The sequence below is a fragment of the Euprymna scolopes genome, chromosome 23 (genome assembly GCF_053919585.1).
Source record: "Euprymna scolopes isolate OS-2025 chromosome 23, ASM5391958v1, whole genome shotgun sequence".
In the NCBI taxonomy this organism is placed as follows: domain Eukaryota; kingdom Metazoa; phylum Mollusca; class Cephalopoda; order Sepiida; family Sepiolidae; genus Euprymna; species Euprymna scolopes.
Window position 1 is genome coordinate 46822505 of NC_136504.1, and position 20214 is coordinate 46842718.

At 33.0% G+C, this 20214-nt stretch overlaps 1 protein-coding gene across 2 annotated transcripts in view; it reads left to right on the top strand.

Moving 5' to 3' along the window:
- LOC145245875 (actin maturation protease-like) overlaps positions 1-18953 on the top strand; it is a 94115-nt gene extending 75162 nt beyond the window's left edge. For both annotated transcript variants that reach the window (XM_080107590.1, XM_080107589.1), the window contains exons 2-7: positions 184-374; positions 2684-2767; positions 6939-7060; positions 12173-12290; positions 16435-16505; positions 18504-18953. In XM_080107590.1, coding sequence (XP_079963716.1) covers positions 187-374; positions 2684-2767; positions 6939-7060; positions 12173-12290; positions 16435-16505; positions 18504-18838 — 918 coding nt within the window. In that variant the 5' untranslated portion in view covers positions 184-186 and the 3' untranslated portion in view covers positions 18839-18953. The remainder of the gene's footprint in view (positions 1-183; positions 375-2683; positions 2768-6938; positions 7061-12172; positions 12291-16434; positions 16506-18503) is intronic.
- The last annotated feature ends 1261 nt before the right edge of the window (positions 18954-20214 follow it).

A 20214-nucleotide genomic window follows, 5' to 3' on the forward strand; every position in this document is an offset into this window, starting at 1 on the left:
TATCATCATTATCATCATCATCATCAGTAGTAGTAGTAGTAGTAGTAGTAGTAGTAGTATCATTACATTGTCTACATTCCCACAAGTAATCTTGTTACAAAGTAAGGGAGCCTCAAAGGAGCTGCACAACATCTATATATTGAATTACTTTTTCTTTACATCCTTTTTTTTTTCTATTTTCAGGTTATGTCAGAGGTTGTCGGTGGTAGAACATACTTCACTGTAGCCTCATCATCACCACTGCCACCACCACCACAGATGAACAATACCAGTTCCCGGTGTTGCCTTCAGATGTCCCCAGTGTCTGGAACATATCCCGAAGATGATAGCAAATCTTTGGGAAACAAGGCGTATGATTGTATAGTCAGTAGCAAGTAAGACAATCCTCTTTTTGTCCAGTGTTATGCCATTTACTGAATGGCACAAGTTTTGTAGTATAATTGATAGTGGTGTAATGGAAATAACAAAATGTACAAAAAATAACTTTTACCAAATTTAATTTTCTCCGACCTGTATACTTTTAACGTTCTGATTTCATTGAAATCCCTCTTTTTTTTTTCTTTTTTTTTTTTTGTCACACAAGAAAAAATTGGCGGCTTATCATTTAACTGTTGGTGGGGTTCCATTCCTTACAAAATAATTAAAAGAAGAAAAAAGCCATAACTAACCCTAAGTCCGAATGACAAGCCCTCTGACTTTGAATTACTGGTAGGGTAATTTTTTTTTTTTTTTTTTACTATATTTTTTTTTTTTTGGAATAAGGCTTCTCCCCCCTCCCACTTCTCTGAAAAGCCATCATTTTTTTTTTTCTTGTCTGTTGAAGAGAGCTTTGAACAAAATTCTAATTTAAAAATAAAAATGTTTGAAAACAGTTTAAGGAAGTTAAAAGCGCACAAGTCGGTAAAAATTAAATGCATTTGGTAAAAGTTATTTGTTGTATATTCTTTTAGTTTTTGTATTTGTTGGCTGTTAACTATTACTTAAGCTACCACTAACCCTAAATCCGAATGATAAGCTATTTGACTTGGGATTAGTGGTAGAGTAAATTTTTTCTTTTTTAAGAAATTAAGCTCTCCCACCACTCCAAAAAGCTATATTTTTTTCTTGTCTGTCGAAGTGAGCTTTGAACAAAAATCTTATTTAAAAATGTTTGAAAACAGTTTTGGTCCAGGATATGACCTTAAACTATATCCAGTGGTGAGGCCCCAACTTGCGGGCTTTCAGGTCCACTCTGACCTGGAGTGGTGGTACGTGTTAGGGTCCCAACTATGGGTTAAATAGAAACCGACTTCAAAACAACAAACATATTCTATTAAAAAATCTTTGGATTCGGCATTAAATAACCTGAAAAGGGTTGATATGCTGTAAAACAAAAACAACCAACCTTGAAAACAGTTTCAGAAAAATTAAATTATTACTGCACTATTATTACGTTTTTTTCTTTATTTTACTAATGAGCCACCACTTATCCAGGCTAAATGGCATTCAAGGATAAGAGATTGATAGATTGGAATAATGAAGAATATTGAAATTAACAAAATTTGATTACATATGACAATATTTGCTGACACTGGATTTGCAGGCGACCATGTTGTAGCTTAAAGACGGATTTAGTTCTAATAACATTAGAGAAAGGTTAAATCTGGAACGTATAAAGATATGTGTGAAGAGCAGGAGACTCTGATGGTATGGCCACATTGAAAGAATGAGTGACAATTTTTGAGTCAGTAAATGTGGAACAGTTGAGGTAGCAGAGCTCACACTATCTAACAAGCATCAGCCTCTGTCCAATTACCACACTCTTGTACTTGTTTTTCGAGTATTTTGATGGAATGTGCCCCCTTTATGTAAATATCCCCAATCAACTTGTCAGTCAACAAGATTCCACCTCTTCCTTGTTGAGGCCTCCCAGATTACGATAAGGTTTCTATTCCAATAGCTTCTTTCTTCGCCTTTGGACTTCCGTTCCTTTCTTTTATGACCGCATTAACATGTACAAGTTTAAATGTAATGTGAATAAACATATCACTACTTAGAATGCCCCTAATTCACAGTAGTATATATATATATATATATATATATATATAATAATGATTATCTATATAAATAAAACAGATGTCTGTATGTGTCTGTCTGTGAATATTTAACCGATAAACTCTTAAACTACTGGTCGCATAATACTGAAATTAACAGAAAATAGTAATCACACACAAAGGATGGTTTATAATGAATATAATTTTTATTTGGATGGATGAATAACGCATATAGAAATATGTCGGCAAGCTGTAATGCAAAATGTTTATTTCAACTTGCTGACATATTTCTATTACTTGTGTGCATGCATAAATTCATTCATAGCTTGAAGTGGTTTAATTTTAAATCTTTCTTATCTATCTGTTAGTAGCTCAAATAGTAGGGAATATAGCTGGAGTGTTAAATGTTTCGGTTTTGATTTTAGCTGATGGCACTAGTCATTTTTTTTTTTTAATCATTACCATATAGTTCAATATAATATTCAATAAAGAAAATTGGTTCTGTAATAATAAATACGAAATCTGCATGAAATAAAATATATTTAAGCGTATTTTACGACCGGGCAAGGCTTGGCGCCCCTTTGCTAGTTTGAAATAAAAATGGTGTTAATTATTTCTTTTTCTTTGAATATAATTTTTATTTCTTTCAGTACAAGACGATGGACGACAGACCTAGGCCCTCTCTGCTTATCATTTGGACATTATGCTGAAGGAGTATTACAAAAAGGACCACAGTGAGTATCACTTGCATCTTTTATGGTGTTATGGTCCAGGAGAGTATTCTTAACATCCCATACCTTTACAATTCATCCATGCATGGAATATTGTTGCTACATCTATGCACAATTTTCTTATTTTAATTCAAGCTAGGCCAAAAAGCTGCTGAAACACCTTGCAATATCAATGAAGCGTTTGACCCAGGAATCACTACTGAACGCATATCACAATGGTGGTTTAAGAAATTTTGTGGTGGCGTCAAGAATCTTGAAGATGATGAGCATAATGGTCGCATATTAGATGTTGACAACGATCAATTAAGAGGCTTAGTTGAAGCCAATCCACGCACAGCTGTTTGAGAACTTGCTTCCGAATTAGACGTAACATATACGATGATTTCCAACCACTTGAGAGAGATTTGAAAGACTCACAAATTGAATGACAGCCAAAAGAAACGCTGTTGTGAAGTGTCATCTTTTATTCTTTTATGCAACAAGAACGACCCGTTTCTCGACCGGATTGTGACTTGCGATAAAAAGTGGGTTCTTAATGAAAACCGGCGATGCTCAGCTCAATGGTTAAGCATCGACAAAGCTTCACACCACTTCCCAAAGCCAGAGTTGCACTAAAAGAAGATTATGTTGACTCTTTGGTCGTCTGCAACTGGTCTCATCCATTAGTTTTTTGAATGCAGGCAAGATCATTCTGGCAGTGAAGTACTGTCAACAAATTGATGAAATGCATCAGAAACTTTGACACACGCACCTAGCATTAATCAACAGAAAAGGCCCAATTCTCCTCCATAACAATGTCCAACCGCATGTTGCTAAATCGACCCTGCAGAAGTTGAATGAATTAGACTACGAAACTCTGCCTCATCCGCCATACTTTCCAGACCTCTCACCTACCGACTACCACATTTTCAAGCATCCTGACATCTTTCTGCATGAGAAGTGCTTCAAAAACTTACGTGATATCAAAAACATTTTCAGCGACTTCATGGCCACCAGAACGTGAGATTTTTACGTTACTAGCATAAATACACTTTTTGTTGTTTTGGTGAAAATGTGTTTATTCTGATGGTGCTTATGTTGATCAATAAATTTTTGTTTGAACTGAAATATGTTCATCTGAATTAAAAAAAAAATTAAAAACCGCAAGAACTTTCTTGTCAACCTGATAGTGCCCCTTTATGTTCCAAGTGTCAATGTGCCTTGTTTGTGGGTGAAAAAGAGGAAAAAAAAATCTTTGGATTACCAATGCTGGAGGAGAAAGTTCTTTTTTAAAGGTAAAGGTAATCTAGAATCAACAGAAACTCTATCGGACAAGACAAATTGAATCTAATATTATATTAAAGATGAATTAATCAATGTACGTTTGCTGAAGATTTTTTTTCTTCCTGTATATTTTGATCACGCAAAATATTCCTTAATTTTGGGATTGAGTTATATTTGAACAAACTTCCATTTTAATTGTTCCAATAAACTGAAAATCGCAATTAACTAAACAAGTGATCCAGCTCTAAGTTTCTACCTACCACTCTCACCTTCACTCACTGTCTATTTGACCTGCTATTCTAATTTTAAATGTTATCTGTCACTCTCACTTCTGTAACTTTCAAATATTATAATTAATAGTCTCAGATAATAAAAAGAAGAAAAAGATTGTAAGAATCCATTATAAACAAAATATGTCGAGGGGTGGTAATATTATTTAACCCTTAGCTGTGGAAAGATTGAAAGAAAGAGAGAGAGAGAGAGAGAGAGAGAGAGAGAGAGAGAGAGAGAGAGAGAGCGAGAGAACAAGGTTATAGTGAGCAGAAAGCGACTACTTTGGAATTTTGTCTTTTTGGTCACCCCCCCCCCCCGACAAAGGAGAGATTGAACCTAATAATTCACTCTCGTTCGTCTGTTTGCACTTTTCTCAATAACCGTGCTTTGGATTTTTTTAAAGGAATTTTACACAAACATTAGTCATGGTGAAAGTAAATTTTTGCCAGAATGGATTTTTTCATGATAACTCTGAATACCACCCCAGTAGGAGGCCATTACAGATATAAATTGCCCCAAAATCGTTCGTCCGCTTGTTTGTTTGTACTTTTCTCGATAACTACGCCTTGGATTTTTTAAAACTTTTGCACAAACATTAGTTATGGTGAAAATAAATTTTTGCCAGAATGGATTTTTGGGGATAACTTTGATTGCCACCGCACTAGGAGGCCACTATAGATATAAATTGGTCCCAAATCGTTTGTCTGTTTGTTTGTTCGTACTTTTGTCAATAACCACGATCTGGATTTTTTTAGAAATTTTGCTCAAGCATTAGTCATGGTGAAAATAATTTTCTTTAGTCATGGAGGGAGACCCCGCATGTCTGGCTTGTTATTATTTATATTTAACTGGCTTTACAACTTCACTTTTCCTCATTTAAACACTGTAACTCAAACTCAGATGCTGACTCAACGGGTCACTTTTTTTCTAGTAATTTAACATTAATAAGCATTTGAACATGAACGTTTGCAAGAGATGACATTCCTGATATCATAAACAAGTTCTCCCGTATTAAATTTTGAATTGTCGCTTATAGGTTTTATGCTAGCATGGTTACACAGTGTTATTCAGAGCCATACATAACTAAATAGAAAAATTTTAAATGGCTGTAACATCTTCCTAAAAATCTCTCCCACCCCATTTTCTCTCCCTCTCTCTAGCATATACCACTTACTAAATGTAATATTGTATTAATACCCCTCAGAAACTAGTGTTTCTCAAGACCCGTTAATTTTCTCCCAAATTGCTATACAATAACAAAAAAAAAATTGTCTAAATGCTGACACCACCCATTTGAATAATTCTGCTCCTGTTGACTTCCAAAAGAATGAATATTTAAAATAAATATCACCTATATTTTGTCCGAGGTAATGCCAAAAAAGAATATGCTGCTTCCCGAGGGAAGAGACAGACCTCCCCTTTCCCCCCCCCAAATATTATTATCACACACAGTAGTTCGGCTGCGACAACTGTCAAGTCTATCAAACAACAAATATAAACCGAAAGTTTGATCTACATGACTCAGCACTATAAATACTAACAATACTATAAATACTAACAAAACTATAAATACTATCAATACTACCGATACTATCAATACTACCAATACTATAAATACTATCAATACTACCAATACTATAAATACTAACAATACTACCAATACTATAAATGCTAACAATATTATCAATACTAACAATACTATCAAAACTATAAATGCTAAAAATACTATCAATGCTAACAATACTATCAATACTATAAATACTAACAATACTATAAATACTAACAATACTAACAATACTATCAAAACTATAAATGCTAACAATATTATCAATGCTAACAATACTATCAATACTCTAAATACTATCAATACTACCAATACTATCAATACTAACAATAGTATAAATACTACCAATACTATAAATACTACCAATACTACCAATACTATAAATACTACCAATACTATCAATGCTATCAATGTTAACAATACTATCAATACTATCAATACTAACAATACTATAAATACTATCAATACTAACAATACTATAAATGCTATCAATACTAACAATACTATAAATACTAACAATACTATCAATGTTAACAATACTATAAATACTATCAATACTAACAATACTATAAATACTAACAATGCTATAAATACTATCAATACTAACGATACTATAAATACTATAAATACTAACAATATTATCAATACTATAAATACTATCAATACTAACAATATCAGCATATCTCCTAGATAGCAGAAGGAGTCTACTACCTCCAGGGTATTGTCATCTAGTACCATTTCTTTGTGGTGATGACCGTCAATAGGATGCACCTGTCCCATGCATTTCCAACAGTTAAGGACTAACTTAAATTTCAGATCACAAGACTTTTGTGCACCTAGAGAAGACACAGGTTACACCGTATGCATTGCTTCTAACATCCTTCTGACACACTGAACAAAGATGCCAACCAGAGTCCTTGAAGGATTGTAGACCAGAACCACACCCCATCACTTTGGTTTTAGGCAAGTTCAGTCTCAAACCCTTGAGCTCCAGACTGTAGTATATAAATGAATAAATAAATGTGTAATTAGTAACACAATTTTATTCATATTGTGATAACTTTTTTTTTTAAGATGCGGTTTTGCTGCACTCTACATGGCCGCCCAAATCTGGAAGAAAGATGACCTCACGCTCGATTTATTGGTGAAGATTGGGAAACAGAAAGGCTACACGATTCAGGGAGAACTCTTTTCAGGTGAGTAATTTTCTTGTTACTTATTTCCTTTGTTATTTATTTCCCATTAATTATTTCCTTTATTTATTTCCCATTAATTATTTCCTTTGTTTATTTCCCATTAATTATTTCCTTTGTTTATTTCCCATTAATTATTTCCTTTGTTACTTTTTTCCCATTATTTCCTTTGTTACTTTTTCCCAATTAATGTTCACTATTTCATGAAGATAAAGTATATTGGGAATAGAAAAGTCGGTTATCTATGTATCTATAAAAGTGAAATTGTGTGTCTGTGTGTTTGTGTGTGTACATTTCCCTACTACTGTCAATTTTCAGTCTTCAGGCTCGAGATTTGACATAAGAGATATTGAGATTTGGGAAAATCTTTTTAATTGGTTTTCAGCCAGAAATTTGTCTGTTAAGGGGTCAAAGTTCAACGATTTGACCTTTCAAAACTCTACCAAACTTCTCTGCCAATTTTGGGTCTAAACACTTGAAATTTTAGATGTAGGTTACTTGGACATGTCTCCAACTTTTTAATTTGATTTGCGCCCAAAACAAACGTTCAAGGGTCAAAATTGAGATCAAAGTTAAAAAAATTTGACCTCTGCGGTCTCTACCAAATTTCTCAGCCAATTTTTGGTCTAAACATTTTAAATTTTACATAAAGTGTATTCAGACATAGGACAAGCTTTTTCATCGGTTTTTGGCCGAAAATTTGGCTGCCAAGGGGTCAAAGTTCAAAAGATTTTACCATTGCAATCTCTAGCAAACTATTCAGCAAATTTTGGGTCTCAACATTTGATGTTTTACATAAAGGGTATTCAGACATATAGCAAGCTTTTTAATAAGTTTTTTGGCGAAAACTTGCCTGCCAAGAGGTCAAAATTGAAAGAGTTGACCTTTGCAGACTCTACCAAACTCCTCCGCCAATTTTTGCTCTAAACACCTGAAATTTTAGATGTAGGTTACCTGGACATGAGTCAAACATTTTAATATATATATATATATATATATATATATATATATACACACATATGTACATAAAGTTATAAGGCCCAAGCAAAGCCGGGCTGAACTGCTAGTATTAAATAAACATATTTCATTCTAGCAAAAGTTTTGTCACTGAGGAAGAATCCCTTCTGATTAACACTTACATAATTCCAGTTTATAAAACTTCTAGAAATTGTTATAAGGATTTATAATAAGGAATGGAAGCAAATGATATGTGCAAAACCTGCACCAGATATTAGCTAGTACAGTAGAACCCTGAGATATGGTGACTCTGGGATACGATTTTTTTCAGGTTATAATGTGGAATACAATGTTTTTTCCAGCCCCTGGTTACGGTATTTTCTTCGCTTTACGGTGTTATTTGTAATGTTATTTGGTTATATACATGTGTATTATATACTATACTGTATTTTGTTACTAATTTTTAATATGTACTGTATAAAATTTTGCTTAGGCCCTGCCATATGACGATTTCACCTTATGATCCCAACTCTGAAATGGATTAATGCCGTATCCTAGGGTTCTATTGTAGTTTGACCATATTAAATTTATATGTGGTGTCTGCGTTTGCAAAGTTATAATGTTTTTTTTTTCTAAACTAGAATAATCGACTTTGTTTTATTATATATGAATGAATGAATAAAAATTGATAATTTGTATTTTTAAACTATTTTCATTTAGGTTGTTATGTTTACACAAGGGTTTGGCCAGTGTAATTCTATATAGTTTTCAGAGTTCACATAGACGGTTTGTAACTTTGAAAAGATACACCTAAGGAGGAAGTACTTGTGTTGCACGAATGACCCGGTCTAAGCTGGGTTGACATGCTAGTATATGTATATAGGTGTATATACATATATGCATGTTCATGAATTAAAATGTGGCACGCGTCTGCGGATGAAATGTCAGAAATTGACAAGCTAAACGGGAATTGTTTCAATATTTCTCACAAATATAAACAAACCTTGTTATTGTTATGAAAAATGTAACAGAAAGGAATCTGATTATGTGGATGTTTTGAAAAGATTGACAGGAAAAAGTGACAGAAGGAAAAAGATTGCAGTTGGAGATTTGATTGTCAACCGAGTGGACACCACGATAATTCTCTCTGTCGCTCCCTCACTCTGTCTCTCTATCTACCATAAGCAAGAACAACAGGAGAAATAAAAAACGGGCTGTTGCTTACACCAATGGTTGTTGTGTTTTGAATTCTTAAAAAGGGTTTATAATACAACGCTTGCATCATCCAAAACAATGTGAACAATAACAATCAAGATATGAATAGTAGTCTGAATAATTCAAATATAAATACAGTTAGGTTGTTCTTTTATCAGGGACTAGCGGGAGTAAACTAATTCAAGAAAGAACATTTTTTGCGCGTGCGTGTTTGGCTAAATTGTCATGAAGGAAGGATTTTTTGCTTCCCTCCTTCATTACGAACGTCTATTTCTATGGGAAATAATTGACCTTTATTTTTTCCTGATTTTCACATATTATTCGAACAAGACATCGCCCTTTTAGACAGCACCAGTTTTGACGCGGTCTGTTGCCGCTGAGAAAAATTTTAGGCAGACATACATATATACATACATTTAAACAGACAGGTGAGATTTATATAATAGACTAATGGGGGTACCCGGCGTTGCCCGGATGTGTTGCGGTGGTGTAGTAAGGGTGGGAATAAAAAGCAGCCTGTGGGAGTGGGGAGAGAAACCACAGGGTGGAGAGAGGTGTTAAAAAAAAAGAGTGATAGTAGGCTGGAACCCGTAACATGAAAGATGAAAAAAAGATGAGGTTAAAAAAAAAAAAAGTCGAGTAGTAGGCAGGCAAGCTCGAATCCGTAATGTGAAGGAGGGAAAGAAGGTGAAAAAAATGTAACGCTTTAGCTGATGTCGCCATCACGCAAGCAGAAGTTGCGTGCGTCGAATTTAAACATAGTCAATCGAACGCACGATGATTTAAATTACTATTATTTATTATTATTTATTTACTTCTCCACGAAAGCAAATTAGATACAAGATCGTTTTTAATGTGGAGGAAAACTAGCCCCCCCCCCTCTGACAGTATCCCAAAAAAAAAAAAAAAATAGTAATTGTCTCAGTTTGAATGTTTTCCTCTACATTGATCGAGGATCAATTAGTGAGGCATCAGAAATCCCGGCCCAAAGGCCAAGCTTCCCGCTTTTTTTTTTTTAAACAGTTTCATTTTATACGAAAAAGTCAAACAAACACCCGAGACGACGCCATTGTAGGAATTTTGTTTAACTTGATCAAAAAAAAAAAAAAAAAAAAAGGAAAGAAAGGATGTTACGATCTGGGAATTATGCAAAAACTTCTTGCAGAATCTAACCGACGCGAGACCCCCCGATGCAAAAAGCCTTTCGCGGACATACACAAACGCTCACGCCTATTTTGCCTTTTATATATTAGACCAGCATGGGTTTCTGGCTTTGCCCGGGTATTTGGAAGTGTGTGTTGAGCAAAAAAAAAAAAAAAGTGTTAGTAGGCAGGCAGGCAGGCTCGAACCTGTACTGCAAAGGAGGAAAAGAACATGACCCACCCCCCAAAAAAAACGTGATGTCTTTTCTATTGCGTCCATTGCAAAACCAGAAGTGGCGAAAGTTTAGATAAAGGCTAGTCAATAGAAAAGAGGGGATGACCATCGAAAATATTGTCGAAAAAAGCGACCCCTCCTTGTAGAAAAGTACCCAGTTGAGGGTTAAGGAATTAATGTTTTTGACCAATTTTATTTACATTTGTCATCCGAAAAGACGTGCTTCAAAACGATACCGATCTCGTGAAAATCCCTCGCCTCTGTCGAAACTGTTAGGCAGACATACAAACATACATACATGGATACATACATTTAAACAGACAGGTTGCAAAAAAAAGCTAAAATCGAGATAAATTTCCAGTTAAATTAAAAAAAAAAAAAAAATGATGGAGAAAAACGTTTAAATCTTTGAGAATATATTTCAAGTCTGAACTTAGCGACCACCTCAAAAAGAAAGAATCGACCGCTATCTTTGACAAAATTGGTTACGTGAAACCAATTTTGAGCCAATAAAACTTACAGTTTCAAAAGTTTAGAACGATGCAAGTCGGTAGAATATTAAAATTTCTATAGTTTGATAACGGTTGTTTTTTTTTTTGTTTTTCTTTTTTCCACGATGCTGCACTTTTACCCCTCATCTTTTCTAGATATTGTTTTATCCATTTTTGGCCCCCCTGACAAAAAGGTGGGGGGGGGGACCTGTAAATTCACCCTTGTCCGTTCGTCTGTTCGTCTGTCTGCACTTTTCTCAATAACTATGCCTTGGAATTTTAAAAAATTTTTGCGCAAACATTAAACATTATATGAGTAAAAAAAGTAACAGAACAGATTTTCTGAGAAAACTCTGGTTGTTCCCTTAGGGGTGCCTTGCAGGTTAAAATGGCTAAAATTGACACTTTTGTGAAAAATTGATGCCTTGGATTTTCATAAAACTTTTTGAAAAATTGTAACTAATTGATTTCTAAATAATTTCGTTTGTCTATACTTTACAATAACTCTTGGATGTACCCCAAGGACTCTTTTAGGGCTAATAAAAACACTCCATTTTGGGGACTATTTTATTATATTTGTTCAAAATTTTCTGTACATGTCTATTTAGCAGTTTTGCATGGTGCTGAACTCAAATTTAAATATGTTAAGACCTTGGGGACTTTTGGGGCTAAATGGGGGGGGGGGTGCAAATGATGGACTTGGTCATTTCTTTTTTTTGCATGATGCAGAACTTAAATTTACATATGTTAAGGCCTAAAACTGCACCATTTAATCATTTTCACCAGAATTTGACGTCCCCTGGGGACTTTTGGGGCTAAATGGGAAGAGGGCAAATGTTGTTAATCATTTTTTATGCCTCATTCTCTGTGAACTTATGCATGCTTCACTTGTATTTCTTTGTTCCTTTTTTTCATTGTTAACTATACTGCACTTTTACCCATCATCTTTCCTCGGCATTATTTCATTCATTTAAAAAAAATTTTTTTTGTTTTTAGAAAATATTATTACTTATTTTAAAATTATTTTTTTTTTTTTGAATATTATTTTATAATTATTTTATCATTTCTTTTACAGCATATTTCATGGAGGACCTCGCTCAAGAATTCTGTAGTGCTCAAGTGGTTGACAGTGCCCATCTTTGTCCAAATGTGATCTGGGAGTGTCTGTTGCAGGGATTTCTCCTCCTTGTGCCGTATCCTTTTCTAAAAAAAAAAAAAAAAAAAATCATTTATAACAATCAATACGAAAAAAAACATAATCATACCTAGTACATTTATTTACCTGCGAAAATGTAATTTTACTACAGTGAAAAAAAATTTTTTTTTCTTTTTTTTGCTATAAAAAAAAAAAATGACAACCCTTTTTTGACCAATTTGATTGTGTTGTTGAAATCGATTTCCAAGATTTTTTCTAGAAACAGGTACTTACGGAAAGACCATGTGGAAGTTGCCAACATCCATAAGTAAAAATTGTCTTATGGAACCAATTAGATTCGAACTTGCAGTTTTATTATTTATACATGACAGATTAAGGCACGACAAATGGCTCCTGTTAATTTTTTTTCGTTAAAAATATCTGTCAAAAATAAACAATTATAAGAGTTAATGAATATAAGGTGGTAGTGTAGTAATCTTTAATTGTGCCAGTTGGGTAGAATTTGATGGTTTAAGGGGACGATTCAACAAGAACTTGTTTACATTGGACTTGAAGGCTACCATAGTGTAGCTGGTTGGGAATCAGGCGAGCAGAACAATGTTCCATAGGCAGGTAGTTTTAGGAAAGAGGCTTTGTTCATGGAATCTGCATTTAGATTAAAGCATAGATAGAGAGTGAGGGGAAATTGTTGATAGTGGTTGTAGCTAATTGAGTGTTTTTTTTAATGAAAATTTGGCAAGGGGGAACCATAGATTGGAGCTCAGACGAGCACTTGGCATAACTATAACAATAGTTAAAAAAATATGAATCAAAAAGAAAAAGAAAACAATGTCCTTATAAGTTAAAATATACATAGAGTCCTGGTCAAAATCATAAGACCACTTAAGAAAGTAAGCGTTTATGCATATTATCGAATTTTTAACCAAACAAATGGTTGAAACCATTGCCAAAAGGGAAAATATGATGGAAAAAAATTAAATCTGCTTCATTCGTAACCTTAACCCTGATCTAATAATTATTTTTTAAAAAACAAACATTTTCACCTGGTCAAAATGATAAGACCACTGATAATTTATTTAACAAAAGGCAATTATAAATTACTAAAAAGGGTCTCAGTATTTAGTATAGCCTCCATTATTACGAATTACTTAAAAAATTCTCTTCGGTATGCTTGCGACTAAGTTTTTTATCAGTTGCGAAGGAATTTTATCCCATGTACTGAAAACTGAATCAGAAAGTTCCTTTATCGAATCATACTGGGTTCCATCCTTGAACACTTCTTTTGCCATCCATCCCCAAAGATTTTCAATAGGATTGAGGTCCGGAGAACATGCTGGATGATCTAACAATTCTATATTATTTGAACAAAGTATTCTCGTGCTTGTCAAGAAGTGTGTATCGCAGCGTTGTCTTGCTGGAAAATCCAATTTCTTCCACACAGACGTGGACCTTCAGTCCTGATAGAAGCATTTTCAAGCATTGAAATGTACTTCAATGATGTTTGCCGGCGTTTCACTACTTGCAACTTTAGGGTCCCAGCTGACGAGAAAGCACCCCAGATCATTAAAGACCCTCCCCTACTATGCCGAGTTGAAAAAGTCTCTTTGGGCAAATTTTTATCATGCCAATAGTGTTGAAATCCATCTAGACCATCTAGATTAAACTTTTTCTGATCGGAGAAAATTACATTTTCCCACTTCTCTTCATCCCAAGTCTGGTATTTGGCGTCATATTTAAGTTGGTTAGTTTTGTGCTGCTCAAGAAGACGTGGTTTCTGCAGTCGCTTTAAATGATTGAAACCCTTCATTTTCAGATGCCTTCTGATGGTTTTAGGACTACATTCTGCTGCTGTTTTGTTTTTCAATCGACTTGAGCTCATACTGGAGTTTTTTTTTTAAACTTCTGATACGGCAATCCAGTGATGGGGTTATTTTTTTTTGGTCGACCTGGACTCTTTTTGTGCCCATATTGATCTGGATTTCTTAAATTTGTGATGACCGTTTTGCTACGATTCACTTTGTTTGCAATGGATCTATGGGAGAGTCCACCCCTATTAAGCTCAAAGATCCTTCTTCTTTCAAACTCTAATAATGGTTTCTCTTTTGCCATTTATAATTTAATAAGATGTTTTTTATCCACTAACAAGTTGCTTTTAGTAACAGAGAAAGCTTTTCGTAATAATTTTTTTAAAACTAGCTGATGTTATTAAAGTGGTCTTATCATTTTGACCAGGTGAAAATGTTTGTTATTTAAAAAATAATTATTAGATCAGGGTTAAGGTTTCTAATGAAGCAGATTTCATTTTTTTTTCCATCATATTTTCCTTTTTGGCAATGGTTTCAATCATTTTTTTGATTAAAAGTTCGATAATATGCGTAAACGCTTACTTTCTAAAGTGGTCTTATCATTTTGACCAGATCGGTACATTTAAAAAAAAAATGTTATGCTTTTTTAATAGTGTTTCTATTTATTTGCTTCCTCACGAGGGCAAAATGAGACATGAGGTCATTTTTAATGTGGGGGAACATGCAGCTCCTCAAAAAAGGGACACTTTTATTTATTTGTTTAGTACTTTATTTTAAAATAATAAATGTTCACAAAAAAATGACAATGAAAGTTAGATATATCAGCAAATCATTTAATTCCAAAATTTCAGTACATTAATCTGAACCCCCCCCCCCATTTTTTTACAATGATTTTTAGCAGGAAAAACAGCATGCCAGTTTGTCTAAATTAAAATCGGTTGTTTTTTGTTGTTCTTGACATAAGAATCCCAGATTGCTTGAACAATGCGCCTAAATAACATGAATCGAAAATCAGCAGGGGTCATCTGTTACACAGAAACAGCAAAACCCTTTGCGCACCCAGGTTGTCAGTCCACATCGTTAGCCACTTCACTACTGCCACCTCCTGAATCTTGTAGCAAAACGTTAATTTTAATTTATATTAATAAAACAAACTATAAATAATATTCAGTGCTAACACATTTTGAACAAATAAAATAATTTCCAAATTTTACAGAATAGCTCGATCTACAGGATGATCCACCATATATGCTTGAAAGTTAAACATACCCCTGATGAAGAGATGCCTTCCCGAAATATATAGCATCACGGATATGCCATCAAGCCACCTGACGCAAATAAGAATATATATGTAGGATGTTATATAAAATATATATATATATATATATATATATATATATATATATATATATATATACTGTGTGAATAGAAAGAAAAAAGGTAAATGTTTCTTGTATGTTTTTCCCGTTAGGGACCCCCCCCCCCTCTTTTATCTTTCTATTCAAAAAATGCTTCATTGCCAAAAGTGTGTTTATTCATAAAGTCTGAAGAAATGCTGGTTTTTGAAAATTTTAAAACGATATAATGCTTGAAACTGTCGAACTGGACATTGAAACAATTGTAACATAAAATGAAATACACTTTTCGTTGCCATCAACACCTTGTCTTGAAGTCTTGACTTTGCACACACAGTATATTAATGCTCAATTATGAAATGTGATAATTTTGTAGCTTAATCCTTAAGTCAACCTTTTTTGGCTTAAAACCTATTGGTATATGAAAATTTACTGAATTACACGAACTCAGTATATTACATATAAGTCTATATATATATATATATATATATATATATATATATATATGTTAATCATTTACTTGAAACGTACTCAGTTGTATATACCCATCGTAATTAATTAAAATATCTTTCTCAGGAACGGCAGAGCATATATAAGTTGTCCAAAATGATGTTTTTATAAGTTTTTTTAAGTAAACATTTGATGAGTACGTGACTAAATATGCAGCAATAATATAATTTTGCAGTCTTGTTAGTCGCAATACGAAACAATATTGTAATGAGTACGTTTTGAAAAATAAGAAATGACCAACTAAGAAAACTTGATATTTGGATATATTACACACACACGATTATACATATACACACACACACACACATGTATTGCTTCAATAAAGTGGAATGCATGGCCGGTTCCATCATTAGAGTTGCTTTAGTATGAGTCCATCCGTTAAATCTCTGCATTGTTCTGCCTTCTATAAACTTAAATTTCTGTTTATGTACACATTAAACAATGCTTCAAGCAAACTACTTCAACATCTTAAACCTTAATGTTTTCATATAATCCTTAACATTTATTCTAGTTATGATTCGGATAAGAACTACCACCCTTGTCTTCAGAATGGACATAAAGCCCATTGGGCGCTGCTCACAGGTAAGTGACATACAATAATAATAATTTAAAAAAAAAGTAAAAATAAAATGTCCTTTTTCTGTTTAGGGAGATAATCACCTTTTCCATCTTCTGAAAGGGTGTTTGCAGTGGTGTTAATAAGACTAGGGTTTTTTGTTCTTTTCTTTCTTTTTACTCTAAATATTTTAAAAGGAAGAGGAATCAGATAGAAAATGAATAGAACATGTTCCATGGAAATAACGCTACATAAAGAAAAACTAGCAATGTCTCTTTATTATTATATATTATATAATTATAGACTATATAGGGAAAAAGAAATCACTATCACCCCACTAGATTTCAAAGTTGATTTTATACTCTGTCAAGTCAAGGAAAAGTGGTCTGGGCAGTAGCTCTCCAGAAGTTGTAGTAGTACTCCAACTTAATGTTAATCTCTGTTAAGACAGTTGAGTTATCTCCCCTTGTCTATAGATAAGGAGAAAGTCGCTTAAATAGGATATTTTAATTTATGTAGATTTTTTATTTATATTAGTAGAGTAAATTTCACCATTCCCGTTTTTCTGCATTGCTATCATCCTTCATAAATACCACAGTAATGCTTCAAGTAAATTTCTTTTCTCTTCATATATATATATATATATATACTAGACTATCCGTAACCCGTTGGGTCAGTATGTTATATTAGCTATGGAATTCATGCATGAGCATGACACTTGTGATGTAAAGAAAATAGTTTTTTTTTGACATAACAGAAACATTTCTATGAAAGTATATTAAAATGAAAAATCACGGACGGATCACTCAAACATGAGAAAAAAAAATCCTCCTTATTCGTGTAAATTTACTTATTTTTCGGAATAATCGCTCAAAAATCGAAAATTAAACATGATTTTCCTATGAATCGAACATCGAAAGTCATTTAGCAGCAAAAACGCACATGAACCTACTGATGAGAAATATAAGAATGAAAAACCTATATTGGAATGCATAATACAACTAACAGAGCTGCAATGGGAAAAAAATTGCAGAAGAGACCAGCCAAGAAAAAGAAATCAGCTACAGTTTTTGAAAAATAATAAATTCTTGAAAACAAGAATTCATATGTTGCAAGAGAAGACTACTTGAGATAATACAGAATTTATGTCCTCTCTAGATAATAGATTCCCTAATTATTTTTTTTATGCCTATAGATTAAACTGCTCATAATTTTTAAGTAGGCTTGCTGTGTAACTTATTTCAAATAACAGTAATATATATATAGTGTTTTATCTCCCTTATATAATATAAACATTTTCTTAGATATTTTATGAGTTTTAACTGTACTAATTAAATTTTATATTCTACTAATTTTATGATTTTTTTAGCATTTATTTATTATGTTATTTATTTAAACCGATATAAATAATATAATATAATAAATAAATGTTTAAAAAAAATTATTAAATTAGTAAAATATAAAATTTGATTAGTACAGTTAAAACTCATAAAATATCTAAGAAAATGTTTATTATTATGTAAGGGAGATCATACAGCATACTTCTGATATAGAATAGCATCCCTTGAACGAAAAAGCTAAACAAATTATATATGTATATATAGTTTTGAAAACATATACGTTCATTAAACTACACAGAATTTACAAAGGATCACGCACTCCAAGCACAACTGATTCACACATAATGTATAGAGTTGTTTTCTCGTGTGAGATTTATTTTATTTTCATACTTGTAAAACCAGTGCTCATGTTTTTGCCAATCACCAAGACGACACGGCCAGAACAAGAACTAGATTATATGAATATGAAGACAAATAGAAAACCGTAAAAAAACAAAAAAAATCGACGGTTCTCAAGATCAGGTAGTTTTATATACCTGGTTTTACAGCTACCATTACTAGCTAATTATTGTTTGGGGTAAAAAAAAAAATTTTTTTTAAATGTTGATTTAAAAAAATTTTTTTTTTTACCCTCTTTATATATTTTTAAAACTTATCTCAGCTGATTTTTTTTTTTTTTTTCAGGTTGCTTTCTGGTGCTAAAGGAGTCTGCGGAGACTTTTCTGGAGGAAAATTTTGAACGGGATCCCGGACTACCACCACTGTTCCACGCTGAAATTGAAAGCTCAGTCGATACTGTCCTTTGCAATAAGTTGCTGAGCAACGTTGAAAATGCATTTGTTTACACGATGCAGGGCAAAAGCCGTCGGCCCGGGGTCTGGTCGCTGAAAGATCTCCTCGCAAGTAACCAGAACTTGTTTAAAGTGAGCCCGGTCCGTAACAATGAGACTTACGTGATTCCACCAAATGGGATTGAAAATGAACTCTGTGGCAAAATTGTGATACTCAAGCCAAACTAAAAAAAAAAAAATTTTTTTTTTTTTTTTACAAATTTTATTTTTTATTTTGTAATTTTTTATTTTTATCTTAAAATTTTAAAGAATTTTTATTTCATGATAAATGAAATAGATTACAGCGTTTTGTGATGTACTTTGAAACTGATATGTTGATATCCTCTCTGGCATTATATTTTATCTACACACACACACACACACACACACACACACACACACACACACACACACACACGCACACACACTATGAAACTTTAATGCCTACTAGACATTATCCTCGAGTGTCTAAGATCTCTCTGTACAGGGGTTTCTCAGAACAATCTGGCATGAGGATACTTTTTCCTAGAAGTAAACCCTAACTAAATATTCAAAATCACATTCAGTATTCGCTGCCCAAATAAGATCTCTTCACTATGGCTAACCCATATTAGCTTTTACGAGGAATGGTGCAGTGGTGCACCTTCTCCAAGTGATGTTACCTCAAGTAACAGCACGAAGCTGGATACTGCACCAGACTAAATAAATTCTTGTCCTGGAGTCAGTAAGACCAAGAGACCAAAACAAAAGATATACTACAACGTATAAAAATGGTTAATTGGGGAGAGGAAAATTATATTCTCAATTTCTTTAATAACTCAGTATTTGAGAGATAAAGAACTTAAATGGAACATTCGAATATCTATGTATCTCATATAGAGTTCAAGTGTTAGCCCCAGGTAGTGGGTCCGTTCATTTCTGAGAACTTCGACTGAAGTAAAATAAAATAAAATATATATGGCGATTAAGCTACACTGAATATTCGGCATTTCATCCACTCTAGGACTCTTCAGGCTTATGCGCGAATTCTGTGGTTGTTTATCGTTTTTATATGCTCCTCTCCTATTGAGATTTTACCTACGTATTGAGCACTTTTGAAGTAAATACTTAAAGTTTACGCATAAATCTATACTTTCGTATATTAATTTTATGTGAGTAAATTAAGTAGTTATATATATATATATATATATATATATATATATATTAGTGGTGGGACGATTCCGATACAGTTACCGATTCCGATTCTTTAAAATTAAAAAAAAAAAAATATTTAACTGTACAGTTGTTTATTTCATGTAAATTATTTTTCAGATTACTGATTTGAAAAATATCTGAATATTTAACATGTATGTTTATGGTAATCAGGAAAAATTACTAGTTGATAGTTAAATATTTCGAGATTTATAAAGAATCGGAATCGGTAAAAATATCGAATCGTTCTATCACTAATATATATATATATATATATATATATATATATATATATATATTGCTTTCCCAACCTGCTGTTGTCTCAAAGTACAGTAAAACCACGGTATACGGCATTAAAAATTAGTTACAAAACA